The sequence below is a fragment of the Sturnira hondurensis genome, unplaced genomic scaffold, assembly GCF_014824575.4.
Source record: "Sturnira hondurensis isolate 20B ecotype Veracruz unplaced genomic scaffold, ASM1482457v3 Scaffold0020119, whole genome shotgun sequence".
Classification (NCBI taxonomy): Eukaryota; Metazoa; Chordata; class Mammalia; order Chiroptera; family Phyllostomidae; genus Sturnira; species Sturnira hondurensis.
In genome coordinates this window covers 4,600,955-4,618,880 of record NW_028092750.1, presented here as the reverse complement: position 1 = coordinate 4,618,880, position 17,926 = coordinate 4,600,955, and the positions used below count along the sequence as shown (strand labels likewise).

The following is a 17,926-nucleotide window of genomic DNA, read 5'->3' as shown; positions in this document are numbered from 1 at the left end:
GGTCTCCGCTCTCGTTCTAAAAGGACACTGCCCACTCAAGAATGAAGCAACACTCGGTGGAGACTCTGCCATCCATTCCACACAGGGCTGTTGAACTAGGGACCCGTGTATGGAACTTCTCGGAACTGCTCTTCTGGATCCACCCAGGCGGTAGGGGTTCCAAGTGTGAGATAAGGATTTCAGGCATCACGGGGCTCTCTAGAGGGGGCCTGAGAGGCCAGGATGTGCCGGAAGGCAGGCCACCTGATGCTCTCCATGACTCTGGGGACCTGGCAGGACCCCCCTGCAGCAGGTTAACACAGGCCTGCAGGGAGGCCGAGGGAGGGAGTGCACACTTGGAGGTGCGCTCAGAAGATGGATCAAGACCAGGCTTTATTGGGACCACCCCAGGTAACCCTCTGGCACCCACTGACTAGGGTCTATGCCTGAAGCCCTGAACAGTCATCATGGAGGGCGCTGGTCACCTGTTGGGGACATTACCTCACCTGGCACTGACAACCCCAGCCCCAACCCCAATGACTCCTGCCCACCTGTGTCCCCCCCCCCACCCCAAGGATGTTATCACCTAGCCTTTGAGGTGCACAGTGCCAGGAGTTGGGCTAGGTCCCATGCAGCCATTAGCCTGACCTGCCTGCATGGTGCACAGGTGAAAACAGATAGGAGTCAAGGGGACCTCGTTTCTTCTCTACCCCCCACCCCATCCCACCCTGCAGTACATTCTGTGGCCCCACCCCCAAATGTTCTTGAATCCTGCCACTTCTCTGCACCTGTACTGCCTCAGGTGGTCCTGGGCCACCTTCTGCCTGACATCCTCCTGACCTCACAAAGAGGTCAGAGGGAGCCTTCCCTGCTCTCAGTCCCCACGATTTCCATTACTCAGAGTAAAAGTTTGACTCCTATGACTCACCATCTGCTCTCCTCTCCACTTCTTCCCTCTGTTACAGCCACACTGGGCTCCTCCCTGTTCCTCCAACACCGAACACTGCAGACACAGTTCTGCCTCAGGGCCTTTGCACTGGCTGTTCCCCCTGCCTCCAGAGTTGTTCTAGGTACTGGCAGGGCTCCTCTTCCTCCAACTTCAGGCTTTACTCACAATGTCACCTGCTCACCGTACCTCCCTTAGCACCCCGCCCCCCATCAGTCTTCTCCTTGGCACTTCTCACCAGCTGTCCTGCTGTACCTCCTACTATTTTTGAATGTGCATGTGCACAGGGGGGGTTCATCCTTCCTATTGGATGATTAATGCCACAGCCAATCTGGCAGGCAAAGGGGCTTGGAGGTCCTGGGCTAGCTGGACACTCCCCCACAGGTCCAGACCAGCCTGTGGACCAGCCCTAGACCTTCCTAACAACCCATCTCTGTCCTCCCACCCAGCACTATCTGGTGTCCATGGTGCTCATCAGTAATGGGAGAGGGCTCCTGCCCACCGGCCTGGCCCAGCCCAGCCTCGAGTTTCATTCTGGCAGGGCACGGACAGGAGGCCGCCAATGGATGGGTGTAGGGCAGGAATGGAAAATAGCTCCTGGTACTGGCAGTTGGGGACCAGGGCTCCCAGACACCAGGAGACTGGTAAGGGGATGCTGAGGTCTCTGGGCTGGTACCCCTTTCCTGCCCCACCTGAGAGGGAAGGTCTCCTCTTGCTGCACTGATGCCCCTGCCGGGGGAGTTCTTCTCTGTACCTCCCTCCCCCCCCGCCCCCCCCCCCCCGCTGAGCTCTTGGCCAGCTCCACTGATGGGGGTTCCTTGCTGTGTGTCCTGTCCTGGCAACCAGGGACGGGGTGTGGACAGCCACCTCTGAGGCAGGCGACGACAGGTACTGGGAACCCAGGTGTCTTATTTCCTCCTGGGAAGGACCCAAACTTGGTCCAGTAACAAAGGACAGGAAGCCCTGTCAAGCACATGCAGCCCAGTGTGGGCTCAGAGCCTTCGTATGGTTGGTTCCTGCTGCCTCAGATGCTCATTCCCTAGGACCTGGCCTGGCAGCAACTTCTTACGGTTTTCATGGACACAGTTGATGGTGACCTCATCCCAGAGGCCCCCTAACCCACCCACCCACCTCCGTCTGTTGTTCTGCTTCTCCCTATCTTGCAGGGCAATCACCGTGTTTCTCTCTCCCAGCAGGAGCTCAGTGCTTTGGCGACCACGACACTCCAGCACCCTCAGCCCCCAGGACAGTGGGTCTCAGATTTGGCGATGACTCCCTGCACAGCAGCAGCAAGGAGCAGAGCAGGGGCCTGCGGAGCACCAGCCTGGCGGGGGCTGACGTTTACTTCACAAGGACCCATCACACACCTTCCATGCTCAGCCAAGCTGAGACCCGCATGCTTCCGGCCCCTCACCACCTACAGACCAGCCAGGGATCCTGGGTTTGAGAATTCTAATGTCTGTCACGATGACCGTGACCTCTCTGTGCCTGTTTCCCTGGCTGCCAACTGGGCTTGGGGGACATGGCTGTGCCGCCCTCAGCTCAGCGGCACAGAACAACTGTTTTGAGGGCCAAGGGCGTCCCTGCAGCTGCTGTTCATAGATCCTGGTCTCCAGGACCCTGTGCCCAGGACCTTCCTGCCCCAGCCTTCTTTCCCACACGCCCCCCTCCAAGTGTCTAGAGCAAACATGGATTGGGTGGGGATACATGTGAAGACATTTATTGACAGAAGGGGGCTGGGCTTCTAGCCTCTGCCTCTGGCCAGCCAAAGTGAGGGGGAAAGGATGAAGGCCGGTGCCCAGTGGGGAGGGCAGCATAGGTGGGCCTCACCTTCCCACCGCAGAAACTGCATCTGGGGCCAGCCTCAGGCGCTGGGGGCGTACTGCAGTACTAGGCGGTCAAAGTCGTTTTCCTTCGGCATGAAACGAGAGACAAAAAGAGAGAAAGGGGAGCACATGTGAGTCGGGGCCCGAGTTCTGGTCCCTCCCTGGCAGGCCTAGGGGGTGTGGGGCTCACCTTGGCCTGGTACTCCTTGATGAAGGGGTGGGACCTGTGGGCATCCTTCAGCTGGGACAGGTAGCGGTTTGTCACCTGTGGGGAAGGTGAGGCTGGGTTAGCTGAACAGAGGAATCCCTGTGGCTCTGACACACAGGGCAGGGGTGGGTGGGATAAGGACCACCCAGCAGACTCCCTGCCAGGAGACCTGATCTCCCTACATGCCCTCCATTGCCCCACCTGAACAGGACCTGGCCTAGAACCTGGGCTTGACATGTGGATGGGCTATGCAACTCAGGGTTCACAGGAGTGGACAGGGCAGGGCCCTGGGTCCTGGGCGAGAGTGGGAGGCCAGGAAAAGTGGAGGGCAAGTCAAGGCGGATGGGGTTGGAAAGGGAGATGGGTCTGAGGTACCCAGAGTCCTGCAGACTGAAACCTGGGCCCCAGCAGAGCCTTTGCTGCCAGGCTGACCCTGCCAGTTAGGCCCAGCTCTGACCGTATGGGGCTGGGGCACCTGTCTGGCTCTATCTCCCTGAGACTAGGCGTCTAGGCCTGTTTCTGGAGTGGGAAGGTCATACTACCTGTCCTGCACCACCTTGGCTGAGGCTGTTGGGAGCCCTCCTCCAAGGGCCAGGAAGCAGCTGCCCTGAAGCCCTGGCTGGGCCCTGGCCAGCTGGGCCAGTCACCTGAACGAGCAGCACTCCACCATCCATCTCCCTCCCCACCCTCAGGCAAAGTGGGGTCACTCTCCTGGGCCCCTTTTCCATCCTGTTGCCTACCCCACACCATGAGGCGGCACAGGCTGGGGTCCCAGCCCAAGTGCCTTCTCTGAGCCTCTGACCACTTGTCCATAGGACCCATGGGAACAGTTGACCTGTGGCCCTGGCCAGGGTGGGGGCCTGGGGGAGCACCCACAACTCCAACTTCCCAGGGCCCATCTGTGGGGAATGGGTTTTTGCCCTGACCCCAGGCCAACCGAGGTGCAGATTCTGAGGCCCTGGGCTTCCTTTGGAGCCGAGGCTAAAGCACAAACCTCTGCCCACCCCCAAGATGGCATCATGAGGGCCGGATAACCCCCTGTACCTGGCTGGGGGCAGAGGGCCTACCTCAGGAGGCTTGCCCAGGTGCTGGGACAGGACGATGAGGTTAACCAGAGTCTCCGGGTGGCCACTGTCCTGAAAACATGGGGACACCAGGCAAGAAGGGTTAGCACCTCTAGACCCTGAATTTGACCTACTTACTCCCATCTTGGGCAGGATAATATCCCTCCCCCCCTGTCCTGGGGCGGGGACATGACCTACATAAGGTCACAACCTCAGATGTGGGACAGGATCAAGGCTCCAAGACCCTAAGTGCTTCCCACACCAGCCAATCTGTAAGGCAGTGATCTCAGAGATGCCCCTCCTGCCCTCCCACATGCCCATGCCAGCTGCTTCCCCTCTGAGCTTACTGCCTCATTAGATCAGACTGGGACAGAATCCCCTTGCCTGGCACAACTGGGGAATTGGAGGGGCCTATTTATCACAAGAATCTCAAATCTCAAAGTAACGCCAGGCCAAAGGCAGCCTCACTGACCAGCCTCAGGGCTGCCACAAGTGGACCCCACCCACCCAGCCTACTCCCTGGAGGCCTTGGCAGGAAGTTGCTGGGAAATTACCAGAACCTCCAGGAGGGTGACATCACCCCGCCCGCCCACATTGGGCTCTGAAGCATAGGGAACCCTGGGAACCGGCTGTCCACTGCCTTGGCCAGAAACCTAGGCCAGGCCCTTGGTGGCTATGAGGCAGGGACATGGCGGGGAGCCCTGCTGAAGCAACGGAGGCAGAGATGCACCACCCAGGATGAGCGACCTGTGCAGGCACGCTCCACCCAGGCCGCCCTTCTTTTTGGAGACCCAGCTCCTCCTGCCAGCACAGGCATCCTGACAGGATACGGTAGCTCCACCAGTGCAGCCTAAGGACACCGGCCCACAGGACCGCCACACTGACACCCTTCTGGCCTGTTCCCACTCCGCAGATGACATTCAGATAATTCGTCCCTTCGCACAGAGGAAAAGGGAGAAAAGTTCCGACTGGTGTGTCTCCTTATATTAACAGGTGTTTTCCAAAAATGGACAAAGCTTTGATAACTTTTCTGGTTATAAAAAGACAAAGAAGCCCTGGCTGGTGTGGCTTGGTGGATTGAGTGCCCGCCTAGGAACCAAAGGGTCACCTGTTTGATTCTTGGTCAGCACCCATGCCTGTGTTGCAGGCCAGATCCCCAGCTGGGGGTGCACAAGAGGCAACCACACATTAATGTTTCTCTCCCTTTCTCTATCCCTTCCTCTTTCTCTAAAAATAAATAAATAAAATCTTTAGAAAAAAATAAAAATACAGTGAAGGACCTCAGATGTTGGTGGAGAGAAGAGAACTGTAGCTATTTCAGTGGACAATGTTCTTGGTCTTTTTTTGTTTGTTCTTTTGACAGGGTCCAGTCACCTCTGGTCTGCAGCCTGCCACCCTCACAGTGAATAGCAGGTGTCTCTTCCAAATACAGACCCGGTGAGGCACCACAATGAGGCTCCCAGACCAGGCAGCCAAGGTGACAGCAAGGAAAGGCTGGGGCACGCATGTCCACTCAGCTCGGGCTGACTCAGGCCCTAGCTGATGAGGTCCTCCCATCGCCAAGGAGAAGCTGGAATCAGGATTTTTGTCTGAATCACAATTTTCAGTTGATCTAGCATTAAAATCCCCATGCGGCTGTGTCACCTGCCATCCTCCCTGGGAGCCCTAGGGCGTGGGCTGGGCCTGCCCTACCTTGTCCAGTGCCTCCTGCAGCACGCCCTCAGCGGCTTCCCAGCGGCCCTGGGCCATGTGGCAAGCCGCCTGTCCATTAAGCAGAAGCAGGGTGGGCAAGCACTTGTCAGCCAACTCCTGGAAGATGTAGTAGGCGTCCTGCAGCTTCTCACCACCCTGTGGGGATAGTTCTGACATCACAGCCTTGTCACCTGCTGCCAGCCCTCCCCCAGCCTGCTCCCTCATGGAGCAGAGCAATTCGAGCACTCCGCAGAGACGATCTGGCCTGGCCAGCCCACGGCAGGCCCTCCTTAGACACTGCCCCCTGCAGAGACCCCCCACAGCCTGCACTCTGCTGGCTGGGCCAAAGTGGCAGACAGGCACTTCACTTTGGCCCCCCAAACCCTCAGGTTACAGACTTCAAGCTGAAGCTTCCAAAGGTAGAAGTGGCCCATGGGCATCCAGGCTGCTGTCAAGTGGAAACCACTGGGTCACATGATTCATCAAGGGTGGTCTCTACTCTAGCCCTGCCCCTGTCTGCCAGGTTCTGAATCCTGTCCTCTTGCTAAAGATGCAGGGTCACACTTGCAAGGGAGCCTGAGACCAAGATGTGCTTGTGAAAACAGGTAAGGCTACCAGAGAGAGTTGTTGGGGGCTTGTCCCACTAAACTGAACACATACTGGAAACCAGCCTGGGTGAGGCCTCAAACTCAAGGGCAGTATAGACACGCAGATGGGGAGCACATTTTAAAAGGTTCATACAAAACAGCAATTCAGAGAATGGGAGCCAAGTGCCAGAAACCAGAAAAAGGCTGTTGCCAGGAGATGGAGGATGAGGTGCCCAGGCATGTGGGGGAAGGTGCCAGGGGGATATTGGCAATTGCCCAGAGCTAGGAGCACAGAGAGCAAGCTGAGCAGTATCCAGGCACAGGGTCGGACCCTGGAGGAGGGGGCATAACCCTGGGACACATGTGGGCAGAGGCACCCCAAGTCTGGCTGGAGCCCCTAGCCAGACTTGTTCACTCTGACTCTGGCCAAGACACTCTGCTGCAAGAAGCCTGGAATGGGGTTAAGGCTGCGTGAAATGAGAAACATGCCAGAGACGGCCTGGGCTGGAGGGTTCCTCTGGGGGGATGGGCCCCTGGCCCGAAACAGGCAGCAGTCCAGTGTATCCATGGAATCCTACACCCGTACCCCCGCAATGGGAGCAGCAGCTCTAGATTCAGGGGGCCACCTCCTGGTACTCTAATGTTCCTGCAAAGTCTGGCCCCCAGAAGGGCCAAGGGCTCACCACAGCTAGGTTGACCCAGGCAGTGGCCAGCTGGGTGAGGGTGGCGTCCTCGTCTTGGTCCTGCATTTTCTTTAGCTCCTTCCTAGGGGTGGAGGAGAGGGGTGGGAGAGAGTCACGCGGCTTGGCTGCTGCCCCCTTCCTCATCCTGCTGCCTGCTCATGGGGCACACACTCATGCTGGCTCACAGGCTCTGGCTCAGACACCCCCAACCTTTGGCTCAGACATGACTGCACCACCACACTGGTAAAGCCCACCCCAACTCTGCCCACTACCTGAATCACAGATGGAAACTGAGGCAGAGACAGTGCCACCCCCCCCCCCCCATCCCTGCATAGAAAGGTGGATAAGGATGGTGTGTCACCCAATGGACTGGAATAAAATAACTAGAGAAACGATCATGCCACCATGTTCTGGGTCTCAGGGAGGGTTCTAGGTCGGTCCTCATGCTGAATGCCCCCTGAGGGCAGAGACCTGGTTTCCAAAGAACATGGGATCCTGACCTGGCCTTGTCACTATGCAGATGACCCTGATGTACAGACCCCAGCCCAGAAGCCCTGGGCGGGGACAGAGTGGGACCTACCGGGCAAGGTCCAGGCGGTCCAGCTTCAGCAGGATCTGCACTGTCATGGCCATGCTGTGGGACAGGGCAGAGAGTCAGTGGGCACCTTCCCACTCTACTCCCATCAAAGCTCATTTCATGTGGGTGCCACCTTCCAGATCATTCCTATGAGTGCTTGGGCCACCAGCCCTGCCTTGGAGAGGGGGACACTGAGGCTGACCACCAGCCTGGCAGAGCTGATTTCAAACCTGGGCATGGCTCAGTGGGCCCAGCCCCTCTCCACTGCCCAGGGCCCTGGCTCTCACATCTCACCAGTGATCACCCTTGGGCTGGGAGCTCCCGCAGGGTCCCGAGGGTGCAGACTCCAGGCCCATGGGCACCATGCCCAGGCTGAGAACCATATCCGTGCCCCACCACAGCCACTTCCCAAATTCAGTCACAGAAGCAGTGCTGTGTGGGGCATGTGATGACCCCTTCAATTCCCACACCCACTGCCTCCGTTTCAGTCCTCAACAGTTGTCACTGCTTACTACTTACGTGGCTGCTCGCATCCCAGTTTTCCTGCTAGAACGTGACCCAGTACCCAGAGCAGCCCTGGTAGGAGCCTCAGAAACACTCATGGACTCCACTGCCTTGTTGACCCTGCACCACACCTGTTTCTAAGCTGCTGCAAACCCCTTTCCAGATTGAGGTGGGACAGATATTGAGGTATGAACAGATATGTAACAAATGTGCGGTGACAACCAACCAAGGGAGGGTGGGCACCAAGAGCTCACAGGAGTGGGCAGCTGCAACCTCTGGGGCCAGAGCTCTGGACACGGCACTCTGGATGCACTGCAGGCTCAGAGTGGCCTCTTGGGGTGCATGGTGGAGCTGACTACATGCTGAGCTGGGCTCCAGAGCCCCAGCCCTGGAGTGCCCTAAACAAGGGTCAGCCTCAGGGAAGGGCCTGCAGGCAGAGGGAACGCAGGGAGCTCTTGGAACAGCTAGGACCAGAACACAAGGGGGTGTGTGCAGAAACCGTGAGCAGAGACAAAAGTACTTTCTGTTCTGCCCTCAAAACAGGGTTTTTAGCCCTGGGCACTGTGTCCTTAAAACAGTGGCCCAGGTGTGCAGAAAGGAGTGTCTACTGAACCAAGAATGGGAGCTGCAGCCTGAAAGGAGGCCTGGACCCTGTAGACCTCTCAAAGCAGCCTCCACCTCACCATTCCCATGACAACAAAGAGGCCCTGAGCAACCCAGCGACTGGAAGGGCTACTCACCCCTTCAGGCCGTTCCCCCTCCAGGCCACTGCCCCAGAACAGGGTATGCACTCACCACTCCAGGCTGTCCCCCTGGTGCAGTGCACGCAGGGCAGCGTCTGGGTTCTGGTCATGGAAGTAGATGGAGGCAGCCATCAGCAGGAAAGTGGTATTGGTCACATCCACACTCCTGCTCATCTCTCGGTCTAGCTCGGCAATAATTATGTCCCTGTTAAGACACGACACTTAGGGCCCACAGCAGGAAGCGGTGCTCTCTCTGTGGGAGCAGACACACCCAAAGAGGGTGAGGTAGGCCCTCACGGATGCCCACCAGTGAGGGAGAACAGGACCAGCTATTTAGCGCCACTGCATGCCAGCCTCGCCACCTTCCCACGAGGCACTTCTCACCTCACACAGACAGGGACACCAAAGCTGGGCACTCCAGGCCTCATGGGGAGATTCAGTGCAGGAGGGGCCGTGGCCACCAAACAGCATAAATGATAGCCCAGACCCAGGATCCCCTGGACCTCAGAGCTAGCAGGTTGCTGTGTCCACTCTGCCCTGGCATGGAGGGACAGGCTGGCCTGTGGGAGCAAATGAGGCCGCATAGATGAATCGTACACTAGTGATGTCATTGTATTTCTGAAGAGGCCTGTGTCCTGGCCTAGCTTGTCAGGTGGGTGACATGCTAGGCTGGGGGCTAGGGGATGGCCACCCAGCTGGAACCAAGGTTGGGACAAGGATCAGTCGGACATCCTGCAGCCCCAGGGACCCTAAGCCATGGTCTGCTTAACTGGAAAATGGAGCTGAATCCCCATGTTTTAAAGGTCTGCTGAGCCCTGGCTGGCGTAGCTCGGTGGATTGAGCGCAGGCCTGCAAGCCACAGGATTGCGGTTTGATTCCTGGTCGGGGCACATGCCTAGGTTGCAGGCCAGTTCCCAGCAGGAGACTCACGAGAAGCAACCATACATTGATGATTCTCTCCTTCCCTTCCCCTCTAAAGATAAATAAATAAAATCTTAAATAAATAAATAAATAAATAAAAATAAAGGCCTGCTGAGCAGATAACCAGAGAAGCGAGATGTGGGTCCAGCTTGCATCGCCACTGCTATTCAGGGTCCAGTCTCTACAAATGCATATCTACCATACAGGTCCTAGGGTACTACTGGACAAGTGCCTGTGTTTGGACCCCTTCTAGGGGTCTGGGGGCCCCTAGAAGATAGGGACATGTCTGTCACTATCTCCACACTCACTAAGGAAGTGCCTGAAGGACAAATGACTTCACACTGACTTCACACTGGAGCCTGTCTCCTGCTCTGCACAGTGGGCTTGTGTACAGGGGTCACTTGGGGTTGGTGTGAGGAGCCTGAGCCACCTCCTGAAGTTTCCTGCCTGGTCCCTGGCACACTCCTGTGTGCTGACATGCTGCCTGCTGTTGTCATTGCGACATTAGTGTTGTATACTGTTCCCACCATGTACTGTAGTTATCCTCATGGCCTCTGGTACTTTCTCCATTGTTTGCTTGCTGGCCATCTGCAAGGGCAGCAGTTTGTGCTGCTGGGATGGATGTACCACACGCCCCTCTGCTTTCCTGAGCACTCACCCGTGCCCCGTGCTGCCTGTGGGCTCTTTTTTGTAATGATCACAGCGACCACTGCTCCTGGAGGGTCCCTGGGGTTACCTCCCCTTCCATATGAGAATGGGGCTTGTCGCCCTGGCTAGTGAAGTACAGAGCGGGAGAAATGACGGCCTTGGGAGGCCCCTTATCTTGGTATCCTGGGGCTGCCGACACAAAGCACCATGAAGTGGAGAATCAAACAGGAGTTCATTCTCTCACAGGTCTGGAGACCAGAAATCTGAGATCGAGGTGTGGGCAGGATCTGCTCCTTCCGAAGGCTCTAACAGAGTCTGTCTCAGGCCTCTCTCCAGCTGCCAGGGGCTGCAGCAGCCCTCGGTGTGTGCACGTTTCACCCTAATCTCCGCTGCCGTATTCTCCTATCTCTTATTTTGTCTCTTATGAGAACACCAGTCACTGGACTTGGGGCCCATCCTACGCCCAGGATGATCTAACTACGCACATCTGCAAACGCCCCACTTCCAGAGAGATCACATTAAGTTTCTGGGAGCCAGGACACGGACATGTCTTCTGAGGGGTATATTCAGCTGCTACTGGTCATAAGTAAAGCCCCTGAGCCTTGGGCTTCATGGGCGAAGGAGCCCAACAACAGGAGATGGTGACAGGGTGTTGCTGAAGCAGAGGTTGGGGCAGGGTGGGTCACAAGAGAGACCCTCACCTACAGCTGCAGTGGCCCATGAGGGAAGCATGGTGGCGCCAAGGTCAGGACCACACCCTGGTCCAGGAAGCTCCAAAGGGCAGAGACTGGGGAAGGCCCCTCTGTGAGGCATCAGATGCTATGAGTGGCAGGGCAGGGTCGGGGTGGATTCCTGGGGCTGCGACAAGGTGGGGCGGCTGCTGGCCCCAATGCGGAGCACAACAGCTCCCTGTTGTGGGCCTAGGAGGCCGCCAGTTGTGTGAATGCTCCTTGCACAGGTAAAGTGGAGTTACCTGACTCCGAACCACAGCCAGGTGTGAGCTCACATGCCCCTGGATGAGCATCCTGCAGTGCAAAATAGCCCGAGAAAAAGAAAAGCAGGAATCGCCTGAGGCCAGCACGCTGAGTGGCCAAGCACAGGCGGGTCCAGTTCTGTGGAGCTCCGTCCTGGCCCGAGTGTGGGCATGCGAGGCCCACCCTGGGCCACAGGAGGGCGTGAGACTTACAGGTCCTTACCGCCCCTCCCCAACCTCTCCTGGCCACTGCTCTCATTAAGTTTGACAATTGTTGCTCTGCATTCTGGGGCCAGGGAGGACCCACAACTTAGGGTGAGGTTTGGTGTAACTCCACCTGTACTCCACCTGACCCCCTCCTAGAAAGACAAGCAGCAGGTACCGGGGAGGTATAGCCACTTCCCCTGTCCTGTCATGCTAAGGCCTCCTCTGCAATGCCCAGGGCTGTACATTCCAAGGGAGCCCCTTGGAATTCCTGAGGGCATCTACACACATGGCCTACCTCTGATCCCCCAGACGCCTTTGAAGCGCAATCCATCACTGCTCCCCACTGTGCAAGCGAGGGAAAAACCAAAGCACAGGGAAGTAAGGGAGCAAGGAGGAGGGACTCCCCAACCCTTACCTCTGGCTGTCGTTGGCCAGGTACTCCGCAAACATGCGCACAGCCTGGAGCTCAGGGGCCGAGGAAGGCTTGATTTCGTCCAGAACCACGCCGTACTTCCTCTGTGGTGAGACAAGCATGCTGTCAGCTCCACCTGTCCTCGCCTGCCATAAGGTTTCTATGTCCTGAGTCCCTGGAGCACAGAGGGCTTCTCGGGGCTCCACCATCACTCAACGAAGCCCCAACACCAGGAGCCCGCACCCACCACACCCAGGTACCTCTCATCCTTCCAGATGCCCACTCCAACTCAGCATGTTGTTCCTTACTCTGGCATCTCAGGGACGGTGGTGGTCACAGCCCATGCTCACCTGTGCGAGGTATGCTCTGTACAGGAAGACATCCCTTTCCACATCTCTCTCCGGACTCGACAGCTGTGGAAGCAGATGTGGGTTAGGATGCTGAGGGCCATGTGCTGGACAGGGTCTCCGAATACAGGAGCAAACAACTCCCCCGAGGGAGTCCAGGCCCTGGCTCCCAGTTTCCTATAACCTTGGGCAGCAGGAGTGACCTCCACTGAGGACACATAGCATGGTGGGCACCTGATCCCATCCCAACATCACCTGGGAAGGGGGCTCAACTGTCAGCTATTCATCCAGGCGAGGAACTGGCCACTGAAAGTGTCACAACTGCTCCAGCCACAGGACAAGAGAACGAATGATGCTGGAGCACAGATACTTCCATGTAGCCTGCTCCTGTCCTGCTTTTGTTTTCAAAATACTCTTTCAACAAGGCACACAGAAGAGATGAAGGTTTGCCTCCCTTCTGAGAGGCCTTAGCTTTGCTGTCCCAGCACAGTGACGTCTGTGTCTAGCCTGGGCCAGGTGAGACCTCGGGACCTCCACGTACTTGGGTGCAAGGTCCATAGGCTGCACCCCCTCTGCCCAGCCATTGCCCAGGGCTGAGAAGCAGAAGTCACCTCATATGTCACTCACTGTGGGGCTGTGAGGAAGGTCCCAGGAGGATGCACACAGATGAGGGAGCCTTCGTGGGAGAAAAGTTTTTGGACCCCAGGGTGCTGGCCAACTTCCTAGAGGCCCTTTGGTGCCTGGGACAGGGGTGGGGAGCACAAGCAGCTGAACCCAGAGGGCGGCAGCACTGGGACACACCCCGGGGGGCTGGGAGGGAGAGTGAGGCAGAAAGGGGGCCCAGCCGCCTCGGAGTGGCCTCTACAACAGCCTCATAGAGACACCTGCACAGCTGCCAAAGCACAGGGACAAAGGGTCTGGAGTTCCACAGGTCAGGGTACGCCAGGACTGCCCTCCCTCAGGGTGAGAACCAGATTCCTTGTCACCACACCTTCTCCCCAGCCTGAGGGGTGGGGGTGAGGAGGGTGAGCACCGGGAGTGTGTCCTCCTCCCAGGCCAAGGGAGAGAACAAACAGGAAGCTGGCTCCTGGCCCCAGCCGTCTCAGCCCACCTTCACCACAGAGCCGCAGTGGGTATCTCTGGCCTTAGTGATCGGGCTGGGGATCTGGCCATGATTTGGAACACATCTGCTAAATAAATGACTTTCAAATGACCCTCAGAGGTGGATGGTGGTGAGGACAGCCTATCTGGGTGGCCCCACACCACCCTCAGTAAAAAAACAGACATACTGGCTCTTGGTGTCTTCAAAGCAAGGACACAGTGGGAGATCCTGAGGAGGACCTTGGGTCCCAGAGGTGATTCTGGGCCTCAGCTGCCGCACCTGTAAAACAGGCACCACCGACCCCCCTGGACTGCCCAGGTCTCACCTAGAAGCTACCTGTGAATGCTCAGGACCCTCTCAATCAGCCAAAGAAAGAAGAGCTTCTGGAGGTGTAAGAACAGGACAGATGTACAGACAGATGCATGCCACCAGGTGAGCTCCCGCGCCCCCAGTACCGACAGTTCATCTGAATCACCTGGGAGCTCAGAAACCAGCAAAGCCAGGGGCCTATGCCTACCAGCACTGCCTGACACCAGCGCGCACCTTCTGGCCCCCAGGCAGTGCACCCCTCAGGTGCAGCCAAGCCTGAGAGCAAGAGGTCTATCTAGAGAGGCTAGTGATGGAGTGGGGTGCAGGGTCTGCATCCCCTCCCCTTACTGTCTTTGTAGCCATCAGTCTCCTGACCACACAAGATGGTCAGCTCCTCTGAGGCTTTCTTCTGTTTCATCCCCAATACCTGGGTGGTGCCTGCCATCTTGTGGGCACTACAGAAATATCTGACAAACAGGGACACGATGGGGACATAGTGTTAAGATACATCAGCCTTCCTCCTGGGCCATCTCAGTTCGTGTCTGCCCGAGGTAGCTGGGGCCACTGCACCAAACTACCACAAACAGGGGGCTTAAAACAATGGAAGCTTATTTCTCACAGTTCTGGAGGCCAGAAGTACAAGATCAAGGTGTTGGCAGGGCCACACTCCCTCCAAAAGTTCTAGTTGAGAATCCTTTGCCTTGTCCAGCTTCTGCTGGCTCCTTGTTTTATGGCTGTATCACCCCAACCTCTGCCTTCATCTTCTCTGACTTGAACCTCTCTGTGTCTTTCTCTTAGAAGGACACCAGTGTTTAGGGCCTTCCTAAATCCTGTCTGATCTCATCTAGAGATCCTTCACTGACTTACAAATGGCCCTGGCCATTTAGCTCAGTTAGAGTGTTGTCAGTTAGAGTGATACACCAAGGTTGTGGGTTCAATCCCTGGTCAGGGCACATACAAGAACCAATCAGTGAATGTGTAAGTTAGTGGAACAATAAATTGATGTTTCTCTCTCTCCCCTGTCCTCTCTAAAATTTAAAAAAAAAATTTAAGTTACATTGCAAAGACCCTTTTTCCTAATAAGTCACATTATCAGGTTCCAAGTGGACATTTTTTTTTAAAGATTTTATTCATTTCTATTTTTAGAGAGAGGGGAAGGGAGGGAGAGAGGGAGAAAAATACCAATGTGTGTTTGCTTCTTGCATGCCCCACACCGGGGACCTGGCCTACAACCCAGCCACGTGCCCTGACTGGGAATCAAACCAACGACCATTTGGTTTGCAGGCTGGTGCTCAATCCATTAAGCCACACCAGCCAAGGCGACATATCTTTTTTGAGATAGTATTCAGTGCAGTATAGACCAGAGTTAAATGACATGAGTTGGCTCAGCAGGGACAGTGCTTCCATTCTCTGGATGCCTCAGGGATAATGTCTTGGCATGTCCATGGCTCAGATACAGAGTTGTGCGTGCCTCTAGGCAGAGTGACCACTGGTATGATTTCCTTTGTTTTCAGTCACTCCCTACATACAGCAGGTCACACTGGTTCTTTCAGCAGCCATGTAAAATCTGCATAGCATGCTGTAAGAAGACTCACAGAACACATTTCTATGGTGTAAGCAGCACAGACACACGGCAGAAGCCAAAGGTGAACATGAGCACAATGCTGAATCTCACAATGACCCTACTGAGGTAGGTGTCATTGTTCCCATTTGACAGGAGGGGAAATTGAGGCTCAGAGAAGTACAGCAACTCAGCCCTGGTTGCAGAGACAACATAGGAGAGCTGGCACTGAGCCCAGGTCTACCTCAATCCTCTTTCAGACTATACTACCCCGACAAGGAGGCACAGACAATTTTGGTGGTGGGCCGAATAAGGCTTGCCAGATATGTCCATGCCAGTCCCTGGGACCTGTGAAAAGCTTACATCACATCATAAGAGATTTTGCAGATGTGATTAAGGTTATGGACCCTAAAATGGAGAGAGTGTGCTGATTGTCTGGGAGGGCCCAGTCTAATCACAGAAGACTTAAGGCGGAGACTAGGCAGAAGGAATGCAACAGAAGGGGAAATTCCAGAGACTTCAACTGTGAGAATCCCATGGCTGGTTCTAAGATGGGGGAGTGGGGGGGCACATTCAAGGTTGAGGACTGGAGACAAGCCTCTAGGAGCTAAGAGTGGTCCTAGGCAGAGGGCCAACAATCTGAATGAGTTTGGGAACAGATTCTTCCCTAGAACCTCCAAAAAACGATACAACCTGGCTGACACCTTGAAATGAGCATGGTGAGAGCTGTATTGGACTTCTGACCTACAGGAACCCTGAGAGATTAATAGCCGTTTGTTGTAACTTGTCAAGGCAGCCATATAAAATTAATACAGTTGTGCAAATGTTATCTCAACAAATCTTAACAATTTTCTGAATTCTGTTTGAGGTTTTACCTCTGTTATATAGACACTCAGAAACACCGCGTTCACTACTGAAGGTAAGAACCATGGAAAGCAAGCCTTCTTTACTTCAGAGTCCAAATTCCTCCCAATCATCTGGCTGCTTCTGTGAAGATGTCTGCCACTCCCTCCCGTGGTGTCCTGATGGCACCCTACACCTTTGGAATAAAATCCAAACTCCTGCTGTGGCCCCAAGGGCCTGCCCCTCACCCTGACGGCCTCATTCTCCTTCTCCTCGACACCTCCCCCACTTCTGCTACACCAGCCTCTTATGCCTTGACTACTCTGAGCTCATACCTGCCTTAGTGCCTTTGCAGCAACTTAGGGGGTTAGATGTTTCTCCAGGTTCACTCTCTGTTCAAATGACAGAGAAGTAAGGTCTGACTGGATCGCCCCCTTGTAAAGCCACTCCTCCCCCAATTTCAGACTAAACACTTTCTATCTCCCCTTGCCCATACATAGTGCTCAAGTTGTAACTACTGTTCACTTGCTTCTTTGTATACTCTCTTTGTAACACTAGGCTGTCATGCACCCTGCTCTTAAAAATTCTCCAATGGACCCTGGCTAGTGTAGCTCAGTGGGTTGAGCGGTGGCCTGTGAACCAAACAACTGCGGTTCGATTCCTAGTCAGGGCACATGCCTGGGTTGCAGGCCAGTTCCCAGCAGGGGACTCACGAGAGGCAACCATACATTGGTATTTCTCTCCCCCTCTCCCTCTCCTCTAAAGATAAATAAATGAAACCTTAAAAAAATTTTCCAATGGTTCACTCAAAGTGACAGAACACCCATGTCCAAAGGTCCTGCTAACAGCCCCAGTTGCTCCCTCTCCTGTCATCTGGTCCTCACTGGCTGGGCCCTCCCTGCCTGAAGATTTATTTTCTAGCTCTCAAATTGCCAGGCTCATTCCCACCACTCTCCATCACACCACATCCTCACGTGTTTATTTACCCATTTACTCTGTCTCCCTCGCGAGGCTGAGATGTGCAAAAGACAGTTGAGAGTTTTGTCTGTATTGTCACCGTTTTAAGCCCAGCACGAACACACTGCCTGACCTAATAACCGGGCTAATGGGGCAGGTAACGTCACGGAAGTCATTTCTTTCTTGAACGTTAGTATTCTCATCTGCAAAATGAGGACAAAAAGTTTCTACCTCACAGGTATTGAGGGTGTGGCGGCCAGTACGGCGCCCAACAAAGGAGAATTATCACCGTTCTTATTACTACAGAGGCATAAACGCCTCCCTTATTGAAATGCCTTCCAGGCTGCAGAGCGAGCGCTCTGGGAAGTAAAAACTGCCACTGCTTTGGGTTTTGTCTTAGGACGAGGATTAACTCCTCACTGTCTCTGAAGACAAACGTGGGGAGTAGAAACGCGACCACGAAAAAAATTTTAAAAACAGAGCGCGATCCGCGGCCACCAGGAAGCAGCCTCCGCCTCCGTTCCCAACGTTCCCACCCCGGAACGGCCGCACCTTCACCCGTTGCGCCTCGTTGATACACTGTTGGTAGCTGCCGATGTAGAAGGCGTTCTTCACATCGAACAGCTCGTCCACCTCCCCAGAACCGCCGGAGGACGGACCGGGGGCCGGGGGCGCCATGTCGCTTTACTCCTAGCCACTCCTCTTCCTGAGAGACACGTCGGCCGGAAACAGGGTGACTCCGCGGGCACGCCGGGCAATGTAGTTTGCTCCTTCAGGCTCGAAGAAGAGCCAAAGAGAGGATCTTAATCGAGAGTAGTAAAGGTCCGGGAGATGCAA

At 55.6% G+C, this 17,926-nt stretch overlaps 1 protein-coding gene across 2 annotated transcripts; it reads right to left on the bottom strand.

Annotated features, from left to right (window-relative positions):
- Window positions 1-2,625: 2,625 nt before the first annotated feature.
- Window positions 2,626-17,812, bottom strand: COPE (coat protein complex I subunit epsilon). 2 transcript variants are annotated; one of them, XM_037028946.1, is made up of 10 exons: window positions 17,642-17,812; window positions 12,321-12,383; window positions 11,974-12,074; window positions 8,862-9,014; window positions 7,566-7,619; window positions 6,986-7,067; window positions 5,716-5,871; window positions 4,027-4,095; window positions 2,942-3,016; window positions 2,626-2,837 (listed from the first exon to the last, which is right to left on the bottom strand). In XM_037028946.1, exons 1-10 carry the CDS (start codon window positions 17,765-17,767, stop codon window positions 2,790-2,792), a joined length of 927 nt encoding a protein of 308 aa, XP_036884841.1. In that variant the 5' UTR covers window positions 17,768-17,812; the 3' UTR covers window positions 2,626-2,789. The 2 variants fall into 2 exon arrangements, with proteins under 2 accessions (XP_036884841.1, XP_036884842.1); XM_037028947.1 differs by lacking the exon at window positions 5,716-5,871.
- Window positions 17,813-17,926: the final 114 nt, after the last annotated feature.